At 42.7% G+C, this 18,499-nt stretch overlaps 1 protein-coding gene across 2 annotated transcripts in view; it reads left to right on the forward strand.

Moving 5' to 3' along the window:
* Positions 1-18,499, forward strand: part of kcnn3 (potassium intermediate/small conductance calcium-activated channel, subfamily N, member 3) — a 91,194-nt gene that overhangs the window by 45,953 nt on the left and 26,742 nt on the right. For both annotated transcript variants that reach the window (XM_061821115.1, XM_061821116.1), the window contains 3 exons: positions 7,502-7,798; positions 11,854-11,975; positions 14,910-15,051. In XM_061821115.1, the coding sequence (XP_061677099.1) occupies positions 7,502-7,798; positions 11,854-11,975; positions 14,910-15,051 (561 nt within the window). The remainder of the gene's footprint in view (positions 1-7,501; positions 7,799-11,853; positions 11,976-14,909; positions 15,052-18,499) is intronic.

An 18,499-nucleotide genomic window follows, 5' to 3' on the forward strand; every position in this document is an offset into this window, starting at 1 on the left:
ATCATCTGCTACACAGTTCTCAGGTTCTGGGTTCAAATCCCAGCTCCAGCCTCCCTGTACTGAGTTTGCACATTATCCCCATGTTTGCGTGAGTTTTCTCTGGGTGCTCAGGCTTCCTTTTACATTCTCAAAACACACTTGTTAGGTTCAAAATTTATCCACAGTGATGAATGTTAATTTATCTATAATTTTCCTGTAATAACGGCAAGCAAGCAGTCCAGTTTGTACGCAGCCTAACGTCCAAAGTCAAGTGGGAGAGATCGGCTCCTCCTCACCTGCAACCTTAAAGAGGTCATGTAGGATTGAACATTCATGGATGTATGGCAGTCTCGGTTTAGAGGCATGTTTTTTGCCTCAAAACCTATGGGAGAATTTTGAATCTACGCAAGAAAGACCGTGTTTAAAAGGCAAACAAGTTGAAATGCTGTTTGAATGAATCCCATAGAAACAAGAAGCACGGGCATGTGCGTCTTTCGAGAGCAAGAGGGAGCGATGTGATTTCTCCAGTCCGTTAGTGTGATTCAAGCATTAGTGAACTGTGTTGATTGAGTTACTTTTGCTGCATTTCACAAACGTTTCACCAATCTACAAGACACCAGCTTGGCACCATAAGATGAGCAGATGGCAAAAGGAAGGTAAAGTAAGCTTGAAGGGTCATCCTCTTACTGCTGGGCTTGTATTTCATATCTGAATGGGCATTTAATGATGCTCACCACGTTGTGTACAACCCTGGGAACTGTAATCCAAGAGTATAATGCATCGCAGCACGTATTCTCCCATAAATGCTCTTTTTTTTGTCTCATTACTATTTTTAGGCACAGTGCAAATGAGCATTGAATGAAGGGAATGTCCCATCTCAAGACAAATCTGCTTGCTGTTTTTAGACCTTTTTTCTTGTGAATTTCAACAGACAGCTAAAGTGTGAACATTTTTCTTTGACACCTCACCTCACTCCCCCTCTTCATATTTACACTCTTGGCTGTGAACAATCAGTCTTGGGTGTGCATCCTTGGAGGGACACTCTCTGCAAAAGTCTTGGGACACTTAACACTTCAGTGTTGAATCAATCAATGGGCCGGGCCCCAAGTTGCCCATCCATCACTGTTCTCATCTTTGTCCTTATTGGAGTAGCAGGTGAACTGGAACCTTATTCCTGCTGAATGTGGACAACAATCTGGAGTGGTCGCCAGTCAATCACAGGGCTTGATATAGAGACGTTCACACTCACAGTCACTAAGTGGAAACTGAACCCATACTAGCGGCACACAAGCCAGGTGGGCGAACCACTGGACCACTCCCCTAGTTGGCCCACAATCTTAAAAGTCCTCAGACTTTTGAACTATTTTATGATGGGGATAGTTTTGAGAAAGGCCTGTTCAGTTCCCAGTGCAGGCAACAAAGTCCATAAATATGTTTGAATGCGTAGAGTGTTAAAGAATCTTGTCAAACACCTTTGGGATGAACTGGAACAGCGATTGCGTAACACCCAGGCCTGATATTACCCTGGAAAGTTTACAGCAGAAACTTTACGGTTTCATCCATATTAACTTCTGGTAGTTATTTAGTATGTTTAGACATTTCTGTTTAGATTCCTGTCTCTATTCAGGGGTTGCCAACATCATGACCACAGGCACTACGTTTTCCCAAAGGACCACATAAGTTACATAAAATCCGTGCACTCAATACCGGGTGACCATCGAATGTGAAATGTGCAAAGTTGTTTATGTGGTTTTTAAATATTAATAGTGATTAACTTCTCCTTTGCCTAGAGCAGACTACGGGATTTTAGCCTCGATATTGGCCTGATTGGCTATCATGGGAGATTTCCCAGATTGGGCCTGACATATTTTTTTGGGAGTGACAAAACGTCTTGTAGCAGGACAAACCACAACCAACAATTTGATACTACAACAGCCCAGTGTAGCACATTTGATTTTTTTTTTGTTATAGCTTCGGTGTAGTGTGACATATCACCAACAGCTCTGACAGTGCACCCTGACGTTGACCAATAGGATTGCTTATTGTGACTGGCGCATCGCCTCTTATACTTCCAGTTGTCAACATGCTTGGCTGTCGTCACGAGTTATTCACGCGCACAAACCAGAGTTTACTGATGCTTAAGATCATGATTCGACAGAACAGTGGCATGTTTACATACAACCACTAGTGCTAGCACTAGCTTCCCAGGCTGCATAACCTGTTGTTGCCTGCCTGCAAGCTGTATTGTATTGAAAGTACTTCAACATACCTCAAGCAATCCTTGATTGAGCCTTTTTTTCCTATACTAAGCCAGATGCAGCAAGGTCTGATGGCCAGTTGCAGAGCAATTAACAGAGCCATAAGCACCTTCATAAATATTTGGGAATATTACTCTGCTAAATGTCAAGTTGTGGGAAGAGCAAAATTATATAAACTGAGGTACAGCAGTTTTTCCTTTGTCAATGTAGTTTTATTGTACTTTACTTTTTCAGAAGACAAAAAATAACTTTCCTTTGAATTACAAAAATGATGAAAATGCAGTTTTCAAGAAACAAATATAATTAATAAGGCTGAATAACAATTACTTATGCAGCATGGTGCTGCTCGTGATTTGAACTCAGGCAACCATCATACCCAAGGTTCAATGTCTGGTGTACCAAAGCCTGGGCAATTAGACTGGGGAGGGGGCAGCAGCCCATTGCTAAAGATTCCTGTCACGGACCTCCGGTACGGGGGTGGACACAAATGGAGGACTTTGAGGCAGAGGCATAATGTTCAATGTAGTTTATTCCGGAAACTGGGTCATACAAGGTGTAGCAGTCTGACAAGGCAGAGGTACAGAAGCGCTAGGCTAGGCGGGATACAAAAGACATGCACCAAGGTCGGATGACTATGGATCAAACAAAAGGGCACAGAATCGCTGTGATATGGATCAAACAAAAGGGCACAGAATCGCTGTGACTAGGGTTACTCTAACTTACCCGTAGAGTGGAGAGTGCCACAGGCAGTGACAAAAACTCCAATTTAAATGACTGTCTAATTACAGTCCCGATGTGAAACAGCTGTGAACTGTGATTAGGTGTCACCGCCCAGAGCAGTGGGGTGGCCACGCCCCTCTTGGCGGTGGCCAAATCTTGCTCATGACAATTCCAAGGAGAGTGACGTATCACTACTGCCCAAGCTATGTTAAAACTCTAGTACCCTATACAAACGACACAATCTTTATCCAAACTCTTAGCTGACCCCAACTCAGACACACATTTGGAATGGAGCCTACAAATCTCATGGCAAACGCTGAAGTGTTTCTCAAATCGGGCACTGAGGCTTCCTCCCCTAAATGAAGCAAGTTTTGATCTGGGCTTTGGGGGATTTCCAAGCAGCAGGACGCAGACACTCCCCAGGGGTGTGACAGTGTGTGTGTGTGTGTCTTGTGTGCTTGCTTTACTCCTTCACTGATTAAACGCGTCTTCCCACCTCCCCACCAACTCACCTTTGGGAAACACCGCCCTGTTGCTAATTTCCTCGCATATTCTTCTTTTTCTTTTATAGACGCTATTTGTCAGGACCATCTGGGTGTTTATGTAAAAATTGCATCTCTGCATGTGTGTGTGTGTGTGTGTGTGTGTGTGTCAGCCTGGCAGATTGCGTCCAGCACAATCTGCTTCCGTGATGAGACACATGCAATGAGGGATTCAACCCGATTAGCTTGATAGAATGGTTATGGGACCTGGACGGCTGGATGAGCGAGGAAAGTTGGAAGGTCGGCGCGGTGAGGTAGAAGAGAATGTCCTCAGCTTCCTATGTGACACTTTGCACATTGTTCTTTTTTCTTGCCTTGTTTTGTTTTTGCTCTGTCCTCCTTCTGTCCAGCCCACTCTTTATTCAGTGTCCACATTTTGCCTGACCTCTGCCCTCCACTGCCACATTGTGTTGAAGTTAAAGCAACAAAAGACACTGGATTTTGCTCTGTTTTTTCCCCTTTTGAGCTCTGTGTATATCCAGTATGTTCAAGCTTATCTAGTGTTTGTTTTGGCCACACGTACATATGCACACACATCCAAACGTCACTACACCAACACTCGCTTCCCTCCCATTTTGGTCATGTAGGGGCAGTGGCACCCACTCACTCACTCACATTGACAGATTACTTTCCTAATGGAATTTAATTATTTATCCCTTCCTCATGGCGGTTTAGCCAGGAAAAGACCGACAGCAGCAGGAGGCAGCCAGGGAAGGACAGGACCGGAAGGTGGGAAGGAAGAGGGAGTGAGGTTGAGGGTACGCTCATTTCCTTGTGGCAAACTCTGCACCACCTCATATCCCCCCCATCGCCTTTTGTCAAGCAAAGAAAAAAAAAGATGAATGAATAGAATCTGTCCAATTAGGGTTTTAGAACTTACCGTGTCACATTCTCGATAAAACAAGTGAAGTGTTCAAACTCACAGTCACTGATGGTGTGTAGTGCTACACACGCCTGACTTTGGTGCAGGCAACGTGGGATCGATTCCCGCTCAGTGATGGTGTTGACATCGGCGCTGTGACTGACTGGTTACCATTTCAGGATGTAGTCTGCCCTTTGCCCAAAGCTTGGTGGGTTAGGCTCTGGCTCTCCCATGACCCTTGTGAGGATGAGTGGCTTGCATATTGGCTAGATGGATGTTAAAACTCAGTAGCAGCCCATTTGTAGTGACATTGGCTGGATTGTAAGAAAAGTACTGGGACTGAAGTCACAAAATATATATTTGAAGCTCAAACAACGGGTTTTCCTCTTGAGTGTGGGCCAGACGATCAACAAGTACATCTACAAAGACTTTGTTCAGTGCATGAGAAGAGGCAAGAGATATGGCAGGATATGCGTTTATTTCTGTTTTTTGATGCGACGTAACTGTCAGGGATCAAAGTATTTTGATGTCGTTGAGCTTTCATTAGCGTGGTATATAATGTATATCCAATCTGCACATTTAACCATGGACTTGAACTGGCAGACGATCCGGTCTTCATCCCTGTTTTGAAGAGGCATGGTTCTGGTCTGAGGATATCCATATACTTGTTTTGTTTTCCTATTTCCAAAGCCGCGGTGTGTATACCCTAACTGTGAATTTGAAATCTGGATTTGAAGCATATAGTGTAAATCCACGCAATGTTACGAGGCCAAAAACAATAAAGTTTAATAACGCAGCTCCACAAGGTCAGCTCATGACTGAACGTCTCATGGGTGAAGAAAGTCTTGCCCCTTTCCTCAGTGACAGTACCAACAAATGACAGTGACAATGAAAGGATGTTGGATGACAAACAAAAGTATTTTGTTCAATATATGATGTGTACTTATTATTTATTATATGTGAATTTTCTCAACTTTAACTAGAAATGTCAATAAATAGCTTGAAACAAGCATGATTGACATTTTGAAGAAGAGTTGGCTATCAGTTAAACTGAAGATAGAGTAGTATTCATCAGGCTGGTAATATGGTAGTGGAGTCAGAATTTTTTACGCGTACAAGTATGCATACGATGTACAGTATCGCTACGATACACCGGAATTTCTAATTTCACACTCAATGAGTGGGCAGATTGTATAATTTGCCTCGCAGTAATTACAAGTCAGTTTTTCCATTTTATGCCCATTTTAGATTTTGAGTGGAGGCAGGTGGCCTTTTTCCGCTGAGCATCAAGTGGTTAAAATTTCTGGGTTATTGTCTTGCATGGCAATCATTTACTGACATAAGTGGAAAAATGTCAAAACTCCACCTCAGTCAGCTTCAATTTCGTCCCCAATTTGTCCGTTTTTGACCAGACGGGGTGAGATATGGCCATCCCCCCACTCCCTCGCCTCCCCAAATCTGACACATACACATCACCAATGCGAGACAGCTAGTCCCTCTCGCTGTATTACGCACACACGCACGAGCACAGACACACACCTCTGTCATTTTCCCACATCTCCGTTGCCTTTCTTCTCACCTCATCTTTAAACAGGTTCTTCCCGTCTTCCTTTTTTTTTGACTCTCTTCACTCGTCTTCTTGCTGCTCCCTCGCTCTCGCTGGGGATCCTAATTAAGCTTGGTTGCTCTTTGATGGTGTCGCCGTGGCAACAGTCACCATGACGAGGCTGGGTCTGCACACACACGCACACACACATGTTCTCAGTCAGGCATACACACGAGTACAGCACACACACGTACGTTTGCTGAAAGAAAAGTAAGGACCAGCGTTCGACCCTTGGCTGGCTTGATGTCTTCACCCATCGGCTTCAATCAGATGTGTTTGTGTACGTGTCATTGGCGTGTGCACGCATGTCGTCCATGTAGGGAACCACACGCATCCTGCTGAGCCAGTGCCCGCTTAATGAAGGACTGTATGGCGTGCATCCATAGGTGGTCAAGGCAGGGATTTGTCATTCATCATCGCGCGGCCGGCCGAGACACACCACAGCGCTGGCGTCTCGTTGCATCCCCTTTTCATTTGTTTTTCTGAAGGGATGTTTGCGTGGGCTCGAAACCTTTGACGGGTGTCAGGCAATAAAAAGAGCGACGGCTCGTTTCCCGAAGCGCCGCAGTCCTTAGTTCCTCGTACCAGTCCGGAGGTGTTCATTTTTAGCTTTTACTCTCTTTATTTATTTTTTTTTTAAATCATTAACCTTTTATTTACTCTGCAGGGATGAAAGCCGAGCTCTGAAATAAAGAACAAAAAAGCATGTGCTTAAATGTTTAGCCCGAGGGATGTCAATTCTCTCTCAGTTTGCATTTATTTCTATAACAGTTCTCATGTTCTAAAAATCAAAAGTGTGGTTGGCCAAGTCCTCTAAGGGCTGTGCTAAATTTATGATATATTATACAGTAAGTGTTTGTGTTCTTTTTCCCTACAATTTAAAACTAGAGATGCCAATAATGTATATTTGCCCTTGTAATCGGACACATGAAAACGCTCCAATACAAGCAGCCTGTTCTGTCCTCCCTGAGCTTGCAGTTTGGCAGGTTCATCAGATGTCAACCAACGTCCCAGAACAGATTTACCTTCTGTTCCTATATTTATCTTTTCATTTCCTCTTCATCCATCTCTTTCCTCCGCTTTCTCCTCTCATCGTCACCCCCACCCTCACCCCCTCATGTAATGAAACCTTCCTTCGGTGCTTCCCTTGTTACGGTGCCTTTCATAACAACGTCAAGATTAACACACCAATTAGCAAGGAAAACATCCAAATACAACAGAGGGGGAGAAGTATAATTAGCGGAGATGGCCACGGCGCTCCCTTCTCTGAGGCAAATGAGATAAGCATAGCTTGTTGTTATTTTTACTAAGCAGCCGAGACACGAGATGACTCTGCAAGTGTGTTTGACACAAGGGTTGTGTGTTGTGCTCATGAGGCAGCATTGAGGCTGAATAGATGCCGATCCAGTGCCGTTTACCCCCCCCCCCCCTCCACCCCCAACCCACCCTTAAAAATAGAAAGCGCTGCCTTGAATCATGACATCCATCATGCGTACTGATAAGCGGACTCCTCGCGTCTCTCCCGTCTCCGCAGCTGTTTGTCATCGATAACGGGGCGGACGACTGGCGTATCGCCATGACGATGGAGAGGGTTCTGCTCATCGCTCTGGAGCTGCTGGTGTCGGCCGTGCACCCGGTGCCCGGCGATTTCAAGTTCCAGTGGCGAGCGCGGCTGGCCTTCTCGTACGCGCCGTCGCAGGCCGAGGCCGACCTGGACATGGTGCTGAGCGTGCCCATGTTCCTGCGTCTCTACCTCATCGCCAGGGTCATGCTCCTGCACAGCAAACTCTTCACCGACGCCTCGTCCAGGAGTATAGGTGCACTGAATAAGGTCAGAGGCCGGGGGATGTGGGTGCCTTCTATTACACTGGTTTATACAGAACCCTTTGATGTGAACTTACCCGACTTAAACCACCACCAGTTACAGTTAAAAAAAAAAGTAGCTTATGGTAGTTACTTTACTGATTGTTTGAGCTTTTGAGTCATTTTGTCACGTCACTGATTACTGGATTCCAAAAGTAACAAAACTAGATTACAAGTAAACTCTTAAACTACTTTCAGTAGCGGGCAAAAGTGGCAGGAAGATCACGTATCCACAGTACAAAAAGATCATTATCTTAACCGTAGTTAGCTATTTTATCTTATTATATGCCATACAGATTAGAGAATGACCTCAGCAACATGAACCAACAACTTAAATATTATTCTAGTCGAAGCCATTTTTAACAGGCCATTTAGTGCAAGCTTGACATCCCCAAATAAAGTCAATACACAAACACACTCTCTAGTACACTCTCAAGACTCTTGATAACTGATTGTTCACGTTCTGTGGTTTCTGCTTGTTTGGGGGTCCATGAAGGCAACTGTGCGTGTGTGTGTGTGTGTGTGTGTGTGTGTGTGTGTGTGTGTGTGTGTGTGTGTGTGTGTGTGTGTATGCAAACAAGAAAGAGAGTGCCAGTTAGATGTTGGGTTTAGAGGAGACTGTGCTGCACTTAATGTTGTTTTAAAAGCTTGATTGCGGCTAACAGTACTCACTTTGTTTGCATTATAGAGTTGTTAGTAGCTTTTCCTTATTCCATCCCCAACAACACACTCGTCCAGACACGCACACACACACATTAGTGATAACCATAATTTTGATGCAAAGAGCACTACGGTATGAATATTTAACCCACAATCCATTGGCTGCTTAACACGCCAACAAAACTATTCTTAACATGTAAATTAAAAAGTGAAAACAATCAAATACATTTTTACTGAGGAAAATAAAAATTGTGTGGTCAAGTTGTGAATTTCTTTGCACTCTTACATTTACTGCACCTCTGCCGTCGATTGTATGATAAACAATGACAGCCCCTCTCACATTTTTCTCAATGTTAGATAATGTTGCATGAGACATGGCAAGTTGCTTTTCAATTACTTGAGACTCATTGATCAATTTTAACTACCATTGGTTTGGTGACGCAACTGTAATCTGATTACTTTTTGGGATAGTGCTGACAAATGATTCAAAATGGGCTGACCCATTAGAAGCAGCGTCATTAATCCTTTTTTTATATAACCCTGACACTTACAATCACACCTTTGGTCAATTTAGTGTTCAACGAACCTGCAACCAAGATGCAAAGCCCGAAAAGCTCAAAATTATGTCACGCAGACATTCAAACAACTATTTCACTGCGCTGCCCTGCACAAAAATGATAAGGTCAAAAACCTCTCGAGCTCAAATGAGACCCGTGTCCTCGCTCCATCCATCCAATCACATGTCTTTCTTTTCGCACTAGAGACATAAGGTACTTGGAATCTTTCATTACACAATGTGAGATGAGAGCTTGAAATGGGAACAAGATAATACTTGTGGCTCAAATGGTCCATGAAAAGAAAGGATCAAGATGTCGCAGAGCTCTGCAGTGAGTGATCAGTGCCAGCGTTTTAATGACGTTAAGTGATGATGATGACCGTGTTGTGTTGCATAAAATGCATATTTTGAAAGTTACACTGCCTTTTCAGTTTTGTTTTACCTCGAGTGAGGTGAAAAAGAGGTGAGGCTGCAATCAAAGTTAATACTTTTATGAGTGCGATGAACCAATTTCAGGAAGTTGATCATCTGGCCTAAGATGACAAATCAAATTGAAAATTGATCAGACCACATGATGTCATCTGACTTGAGAACAGGAACAAATGATTCACCTTCATAAATACCCACATAACGCAGCTGTCCAAATTTTGTCATTAAGACCATTAAAATTAAAAAAAAACATCGTGATGCCCTGAGAAATGCCACCAGAAACTGAAATTGAATAGTTTATATTTTGATTTGAACTATGAAACTTGAATAATTGCAGTAAAAATGTCATTAGAATTATGTGATTTCAATTTGTATTGTTTAATTTGAATCAATGACAAAAATTGGAATAGTATCATTTGAAATTGACTTAATTGGTTTGGAACTAAAGATCAATAAATTTGAAACAGAATGTAAGATTTGATCCTCAATGAAAATTCAACTCACTCTATTTTACATTCTATCTCCTCAATTCATTTTCAGTTTGACAAATTAAAATCCAAATTAGCTGTGAGAGAAATCTTGGTACTTTAGAAATAGGAACTGGTAGCAGATACATAGATGTCAAAAAAACAAACGTGCAAAACATTAGCCCCAAAAAAAACCCTTCTACAATTGCGCTGGAAACTTCTTTTCTTCTTTTTTGTGGATAATCTCCCACCCTGCTACAAGATTTCCTGTAAAGTAGTCTTTGTGTAATCCTGAGAGCACAATGCCTGAAAGTGTCAGGTTTTTCACCTTTTTCTGTGACACACTTCTTATACGGACGGCACATGGAATAGTGGGACAAAGTCACCCTGGCAATTTTCCATGTTCTGAGGTAGTGCCAGAGCCATAATAGAGGCAGGATGGCACCAGTCTTTTATGGTATTGCGCAATCATGAGATAGGCATGCAAATTTTAACACCTGACGCTCACTTTTCTTGCGATTCTAATTTGACACCCGTCGTCATAATCTGAAGACTGCAATAGTGTACATGTCCATCCAGACCCCGGCTCTGTAGTCCTCTCAAGATCCGATTGTGGGATGTCATGTCAGAAATCTTTGGACTGGTAAACGGAAAAGGTGGATAATGCGCGTTTTTCCTCTGTCGCAGAATTTGTTAACATCTATGTCTCGAGAAACAAACAGAAAGAGATGCAAAGCTCCTCAGTGAAAGTAATTTTATGGAAAATCTATCCAGGATGAAGGTGGTGTTGGGCAAATGCACGCACTTACGTTTTTTTTTTTCCATTTTTCTGATCCATCTATCTCCGAGCAAAAATGATTGCATTCTTCACAAGATCACTCACTCCAAGACCAAAATTGCGCTGAACGACGTGAGTCGTCTCATTAAAGTATATTCATCCACGTCAGCTGCCAGGAAGGACAAAGGCTTCAAGCACTCCCTGTCAAATTATTTTCATAACTATGACCATATGGTATACACGCAGTAACTTACATGAGTAGACACTCAATTCTGTTATATATATATGACTAATTTTAAAGACACTGTAAAGTGAATTCTGAGATATTTTACACAGGTTTGAAGAGAATTGCTGTGTGAAAAGAATGGGAAAAAAAATACAGAGTTGTGGAGTTACAGCATTAAAATTGTTTCCACTATTTGTGTTTTCCTGGTTTTTTTTTTTAGGCAGGGCTAAAATGAAGCCTTTGTTTACATTAGTGGTTGTCTGCCACAATTACATATGTCTTAATTATTATTACTAGGCCCATTTCCAACACTACAGCGTACAGTTAACAGTTAGAGTTAGCAAAGGAACTATGCCAACACCTCAAAATGCATCTTCCTGGATGCCACAGTCATCATTTAAATTGTCAAGCAAGGAAGTGGCATCACGGACAAGCCACCACCCATCCACCACCATAAAGTAGCCCTGGAAGCCTGTTAGCTCACAAGCTAGCTGGTGGCTAATGTGTGCAAAGCCTTGATCATGTCGACCCGCTGGAATACTGCTTTTCACAAATATATTTTTACAGCTAAAACGTGCAGGAGTGTGTAGACACGAGAGATGCTAGACAAACTAGCACCCTTATTTCAAACATTCGGCGGTTCCGTCACAGCATTTGATGATGGAGATAATGGCTTGGTTTTTCATGATTTTTAACACAAAGCAACGCGACAATGCACATGGCAATAGTGCCTCTTGACGGCCATTTTTAAAACTCTTACAGAAAGCTGAGGAGAGGTTAGCAACTGGAAGTAGTTGGGCTGGCTAATGTTTTGTAGAGAACCACCACAGTTGATGGTTAGCATATACTAAATATACTGTTCAATATTGATGTGTTTTATAAAGCGTCATGTGTGGATGTGTTGCAGGTGCATTTTAACACCCGGTTTGTCATGAAAACACTCATGACGATCTGCCCCGGGACGGTGCTGCTGGTCTTCAGCATCTCTCTATGGATCATCGCCGCCTGGACTGTACGAGTGTGTGAGAGGTCAGTTGTATCGTGTGTCGCCGTGTGTCGACACGTGTGTGGGAAAAAAATACAACTGCTTGGTCAATGTACCCTATTTGGCATCTTCCAATAGTATGATCAACTCAAATGAAACTTTATAATTAACTTTTAAATGACAATATAATGTACAGAAAAATTTTGCAAATTGGCACATTCATTCATTTTGGGCGCCGGGGTACACCCAGCCAAGGGGCTGCAAAAATGTTTTCGTTACACTCATTCTCTCTCACGAGGGTCACAGGTGTGCTGGAGCATATCCCTGCCATCTTCGCACGAGAGGCGAGGTACACCCTGAACTGGTCACCAGGCAGTCGCCAGGCACTAAACCCCACACTAAAAACCGTCAGTGTCATTTAACTTGTTGTCTGCTTTAATGTTGGATAAACCTATTTTCTTGCGTGATTCACCAAACCATCTTGACTGAAGTTCCGTGAGCTGTAGGCTGAGGCTCAGTACGGCTGGGAGAGTGTCAGACTTCTACACTTCGTGAAATCGTCCTTTGCGCACTATAATCTTAATCCAAGTCTTGAATTGAGGAGACCGAGCATTTAGAGTACGGGAACATAGTTAACACTTTTGCTCAAGCGCCTCTTTGTGAGTGCCCTTCTTCGTTGGTTTTCAACACTTCGTCAAACGTTTTTACCATTTTCTTCTTCGTGGTCGGCAGACTCCAGGCATCGAAACTGAACCGGAAATGTTTTCATTTGTATGATTCTAAGAGAACCGGCACGTTGTCGATTCTCGATGCAGACAGCCAGATACTGAGATCCGCAGATGTAAAAGTAAGTAAGTTTCTTTCGGCTTGTCCCTTTCGGGGTCGCCACAGCGTGTCATCTCAGATGAATGCACATATGTTTGGCACAATTTTTACGCCGGATGCCCTTCCTGACGCAACCCTTTTCAGGGAGTGGAGGCCCCAGTGGGATACGAACCCACAACCCCTGGTTTATCAAACCAGTGCTCTAACCACTGAGCTACAGGGCCTCTGAGATCCGCAGATGTATTTACTGTAAGTCGCCGGCTCATTTTGTATTTCATAAGAGTCCCCGCTCACATTGCCTGGATCCACACTTTGGCTAGAGGAGGGACAGATCCTCACTCACTCACAGATCGCTGTGACTATGCAGCATCCTCTGTGGTGGCATATCTCTCCCGAGGTTGTCAGTCGTGCAACATTTAAAGAGAATGAGAGGAGCCTCTTTGATTGGGGGTAACAGAAGTTTGTCCTAAACACTCCCACCGATCGATCCGTCGACCAGTGCTAATCTATGAAATTACCAGCACCTTTCTAACCCCCCTGCCGCGTGGGATTCGTGCCTTTCATGAAATTAAAGCCCTTTGGGTTGTTGGCTAGGCACAAAAATGGTTGAAACCTTTGGAAGTTTGGATGGAAAATGATTATTTTCTTTGAGAATTTTCCCCTTTTCTATTCCGCTGGGATCACGCCCCTTAATTTTTCCTCACAACGCGGCAACAAGTCGCTGTTCCTAAATTAAATCTCCACATGCTCAGTAAGAAGATTGAATTGCCATTTCATGAGAGATGTGAATGAAAGAGAAAGCTTTTTGGGTTTTTTTTTTTTGAAAATGAATTAGAACTTCATCAGAATTACTTTGAATTGACAAAAACTTGATTATCAGTTTTTATGAGCTGGTCCCACTCTCTGGAAATCTGTGTGCTCCAGGCGATAGCCTGCGTTTGCCTGTTGAGTCCAATCCTGCTGTGCATAACTGCTTGCTCACAGACATTTTAGTTACACAAAAGCCAGAGAACTCGAGATTTACTTTGTTTAATTACATCCTTGATGGATGGGCAAGCGTTCCACAGACCCAATTATCTCTTTAAAAGCAAGTTTTCCCCGATCATTTATGTTCAGACACTCGTCATGATCGATGAGCCCGTTTGTTTAACTTTTGCAACCTTACTAATGTATCATTTTAATTTCTTTGAGGACAAAAAAACAAGTCAATATGGGGAATTATCCGTTGGTTGATAAGCTTATTTAAATGCATAAATGCCCTGCTGGTGGGAAGCCCTCGTTTGGGTGGCATCCAAGTTTAATTGGCATTCCCTCTCCTCGGCGAGCCACACGAATGAAGGGAACAAAAGAGGTCAGCAAATGAGGTGAGCGTGGCAACATTGTCACGGCATGGCGAGGAATGAAATCTTTAAAAATTTCGAGGTTTCATCAACACCATTCGACGTGTTTCTGATGGATTTTTTTGGAGAAGGCAACTTTGTGTCCGACTTGCACCGGCTTTGTCGCTATGGTAACAGTGTTGTGTGTGTTTGTCTGTGGAGAACACAAAAAGTGTCGCTAAAATAGCTGCAGCCGTGCCTTGTATTCTGGTTCAGGCAAATGTGCCTCACTTAATCTGGTACGCTTTGTCAGCGTTAATAGAGAGAAGCATTTACTGCTATATATACAAAACATCCCAATTTAAATACCCCACTCTCAGTCTATTAAAATGTTTTACATTACATTTTACATTATTTTTAGTTGTAACATTATCTCATGGATAAAAGGCAAATTTGAAGAATGAAAACTTTACAACATATTATTATCATTTTTTTTAGGGTTATGGTTTTATTCTCTCTGCTTTCACTTGCAAATTTGAGACATTTCAAGAAAGGTTTTTTGAAATTGTGGGTTTTTATTTTAAGCATGATTTTCACCATTTGTTTTTTTAGTTTTCCGCTCTGTTCTATAATCATGAAAATGATTTGCATGACTTTGCAATCAGAAGCAAATATGAACTTTTGCCCATTATTTCAGTTCAAGATGTATTTTTTTATTCGAGTGATTGTCTTTTCCTTGAAGAATGACAAATTGTAGATGCATGTATTTATTTTACAAATGACTATATTTTATCCTTTGAGCAGTTTTAACACGGGTGTGCGCGTGTTGTGCAGGTATCACGACGCACAGGACGTGACCAGCAACTTCCTGGGTGCCATGTGGCTAATCTCCATCACTTTCTTGTCCATTGGCTACGGGGACATGGTGCCTCACACCTACTGTGGCAAAGGAGTGTGTCTTCTAACTGGAATCATGGTAGGTACAGCGGAATGGAGATATGTACTGTACTTGCACTTAAAAAAAAAAGTGTTCCAGTGTTACGACACCTATACCAGTTCACCAGCCTGACATACACGGTAGTATTCAGCTTGACGGATAGATAACAGATCATCAGAGTCCATGTTTATTGATACGACCATACCGTAAAACTACGACAAAATGAGGAGTAAATTTTGAATATTTAACAAAACAAGTAGCTTCGTCTCACAATAGTCCGTTAGCACGACTCTAACCTAGAACGCAGGCTAATGAAATTAGCCTTGATGTTGCAGTAGAACCCTTTAAGTAATGATTAATCAAACAAAGACGGTGGTCCAATATGTCTCTCTCCCTCGCTCTTTCTCGCTCTCTCTCTCTCTCTTTCTTTCTTCCCCCCTCACTGGTGTCCTCACATCACTCAAAAGGTCAACAGATTAGAACACACTTTGTCTTTCGCCTGAGAAATTCTGCTGCTTCTGTAACAAGGACACCCCCCCCCCGAGCTCACCCGCCCCATCACGTCCCTCCCCCGCCCACACTAAATTATTCTCCTGTTGTGTGTTGTAGGTACACAAACAAGGGAGAGCCCATTAATGTTGATGTGTGTGCACATGTTTTCAATTTGCATAATGAAGGTCCTGCCTTTCCATGGTGTCACATCCTCCCACTCTCAGCTTCTTTTGCCAGTTCTCCCATCCTAGCTTTTCCTGTTTATCACATTTCACCTCCCTCGCTGTCCATCTACACCTCCTCATCCTCCACAGAGCCAGGTGTTTATTTGTACCCACCGTCTGTCTCTCTGTGTCCATCTCAACGCTCCAGTTCCCCACTTATTTGCATGGATTCCCCTCAAACCAACTGTGGCTATTTGCGCCGCTCAGTGTTATGCATCTACTTGGGAGTGATGGGAGACGCTCTAATGTGAGCCAATGATGGGCTTTTTCAGTCATTGCAAATGCTCCAAAATGAATTATTCTACAAGGTCAGGCAAATAGAAGAGGATTGAAATGAAATGTTACCTATGATTGCTTTCTGCAAAGGACATTTAGACTAATTGAGAGACACCACAGAGTGGATGTGTGCTGCATTTGGGAATGATGCATTTATTTTAGATGTTACCTAATCATATTAAAGTTCTGAATGACTAACAGTAGTTCTCTTTCTCAGAAACACTTAAAAAATGAAGCAAATTCATAGCAGAAATTCTTCAAAATTAATTTTCTTTCAAGTAAATGAAGCCACTTGGATGTACTTTGAATGTGTTTGCCGAGAGGAATTATTAAGTGTCAGCTATTATTTATTATGTGTAAAATATGTGTCTGCATCTGCAAAGTTGAGGCTTCTAAATACATCACAACAATGTCTGTTTCAAAGGTTATTTTCATTTTCCATTTAGCTTGAGTAAAGAAATATACAAATGCAAGACTTTTGGTTTTGCTCCTTTTCTTCACAAGCTGGTCTCAGATGTTTTCTATGTGTCTTTTCCTTTCAGCTTGTCCCGTTAGGTTTCACCACAGCATGTCATCCTTTTTCATGTCAGCGTATCTCCTACATCCTCCCCTCTAACACCAACTGCCCTTGTGTTTTCCCTCTGACCTTGACTGTCACTCTGATGAGCTCATTTTTAATTTTCTCCATCCTGCTCACTCCTAGAGAGAACCTCAACATCATATCCGCCACCTCAATCTCTGCTTCTTGTTGTCTCTTCAGTGCCACCATCTCTGATCTGTACTTCATGGCTGGACTCACCACTGTTTTATACACTTTGCCCTTCATCCTAGCAGAGAGTCTTCTGTCACATAAAACACCTGATACCTTCCTCCAACCTTCCAACCTACTTGGGCTCGTTTCTTCACTTCCTTACCACACTCACCATTGCTCTGTATTGTTGAGCCCAAGTATTTGAAGTCATCCACCCTCGCTATCTCTTCTCCCTGTAGCCTCACACTTCCTCCTCCACCCCTTTTCATATATTCAGTCTTACTTACATCGCCTGTCATATCCTTTCCCGTGTATGGCTCTTTCTTTCAAACTGTTCCTCCACCTGCTCTTTGCTTTCCCTACAGATCACAATGTCATCTGTGAACATTATGGTTGTACTATTTGAATGTTCTTCTCTGCAACTCCAGACATCTGTATGTAGTACCACGGTTCCTCTCTTGGTACTCTGTCATAGGCTTTCTGTAGATCAACAATGACGCAATGCAGCTCCTTCTGACCTTCTCTGTACTCTATCAACACCCTCAAGGGAAATAATGTATCTGGGCTACACTTTCCATGCATGAAACCATCATATTCTTCCAAATACTCACTTCTGTGCTGACTCTAGCCTCCTCTACCCTTTCCCATAACTTCAATGTGTGGCTCATCAACTTTATTTATAGCTCCCATAGCGCTGCACATCACCCTTGTTGTTAAAAATGGACACTAGTATAGTTTTCCTCCATTTCTCTTCCATCGTCAATGTTCTCACCTACTAGAATTTTGTTGAACAACCAGTCCAAAAACTCCATACCTCCCTCTCCTCGATACCACCAACTGCCTTTATATTTTTATCCTCTTTACTCCATTTCTAATGTCCACCTTACTAATCATTGCTACTTTTTGGTCGACCACATCTGCATTTCTATTCTTCCTTCGTGCTCATTTTGCTCATCTGTGATTTCCTTAAAGTATTATTCCCATCTAGTCAGCACACTACTGCCACATTTCCATTTCTATCTATAATCAACCTAATCCGCTGCACACCCTTCCTATCTCATCCCGCTGTCTGGCCAAACTTTATTGATCTTTTTCTCCTTCTTTAGTGTCCAGACTGGCACACATGTCATCTTCTCTAACTCTACCTTCACCCTATGCCACATCTGTATCTATGTATTCCTTTCTACTTTCCTCAGTCCTCTCAGTGTCCCACTTCTCCATAGCTGACCTCTTTCTTTGTATGATGTTTTTTGTTGTACTTTGAAGTTTGACCACCGAGTCTCATGCTCCCCTTTCCTACCAAAAGATACACCAAGTACTCTCCTGCCTGTATTCCGGGAGCTTCTCCTGTCCATCGAGAGCCCGTCTCACCTCTTTCCGAAAGGCCGCACAACATTCTTCCTTTCCCAGCTTCCACCACATGGTTCTACACTCTGTCTTTGTCTTCTTAATCTTCCTCCCCACCACCAGTCATCTTACACACCACCATCCAATACTGTCCAGCCACATACTCCCCTACCGCTACCTTACAGTCAATAACCTCCTTCAAATTACATCCTCTGCACAAGATGTAATCCTCCTGCATGTTTGTACATCCATTCTTGTACGTTAATCTATGTTTTTGCCTCTTCTGGTAGAATATGTTCGCTACAGGCAATTCCGTCCTTTTTACAAAGTCCACCACCATCTGTCCCTCAAAGTTCCTTTCCTATAACTTCTTCATCACCACTGTTTCCTTCACCAG

The sequence above is a fragment of the Syngnathoides biaculeatus genome, chromosome 5, assembly GCF_019802595.1.
Source record: "Syngnathoides biaculeatus isolate LvHL_M chromosome 5, ASM1980259v1, whole genome shotgun sequence".
NCBI classification, from domain to species: Eukaryota; Metazoa; Chordata; class Actinopteri; order Syngnathiformes; family Syngnathidae; genus Syngnathoides; species Syngnathoides biaculeatus.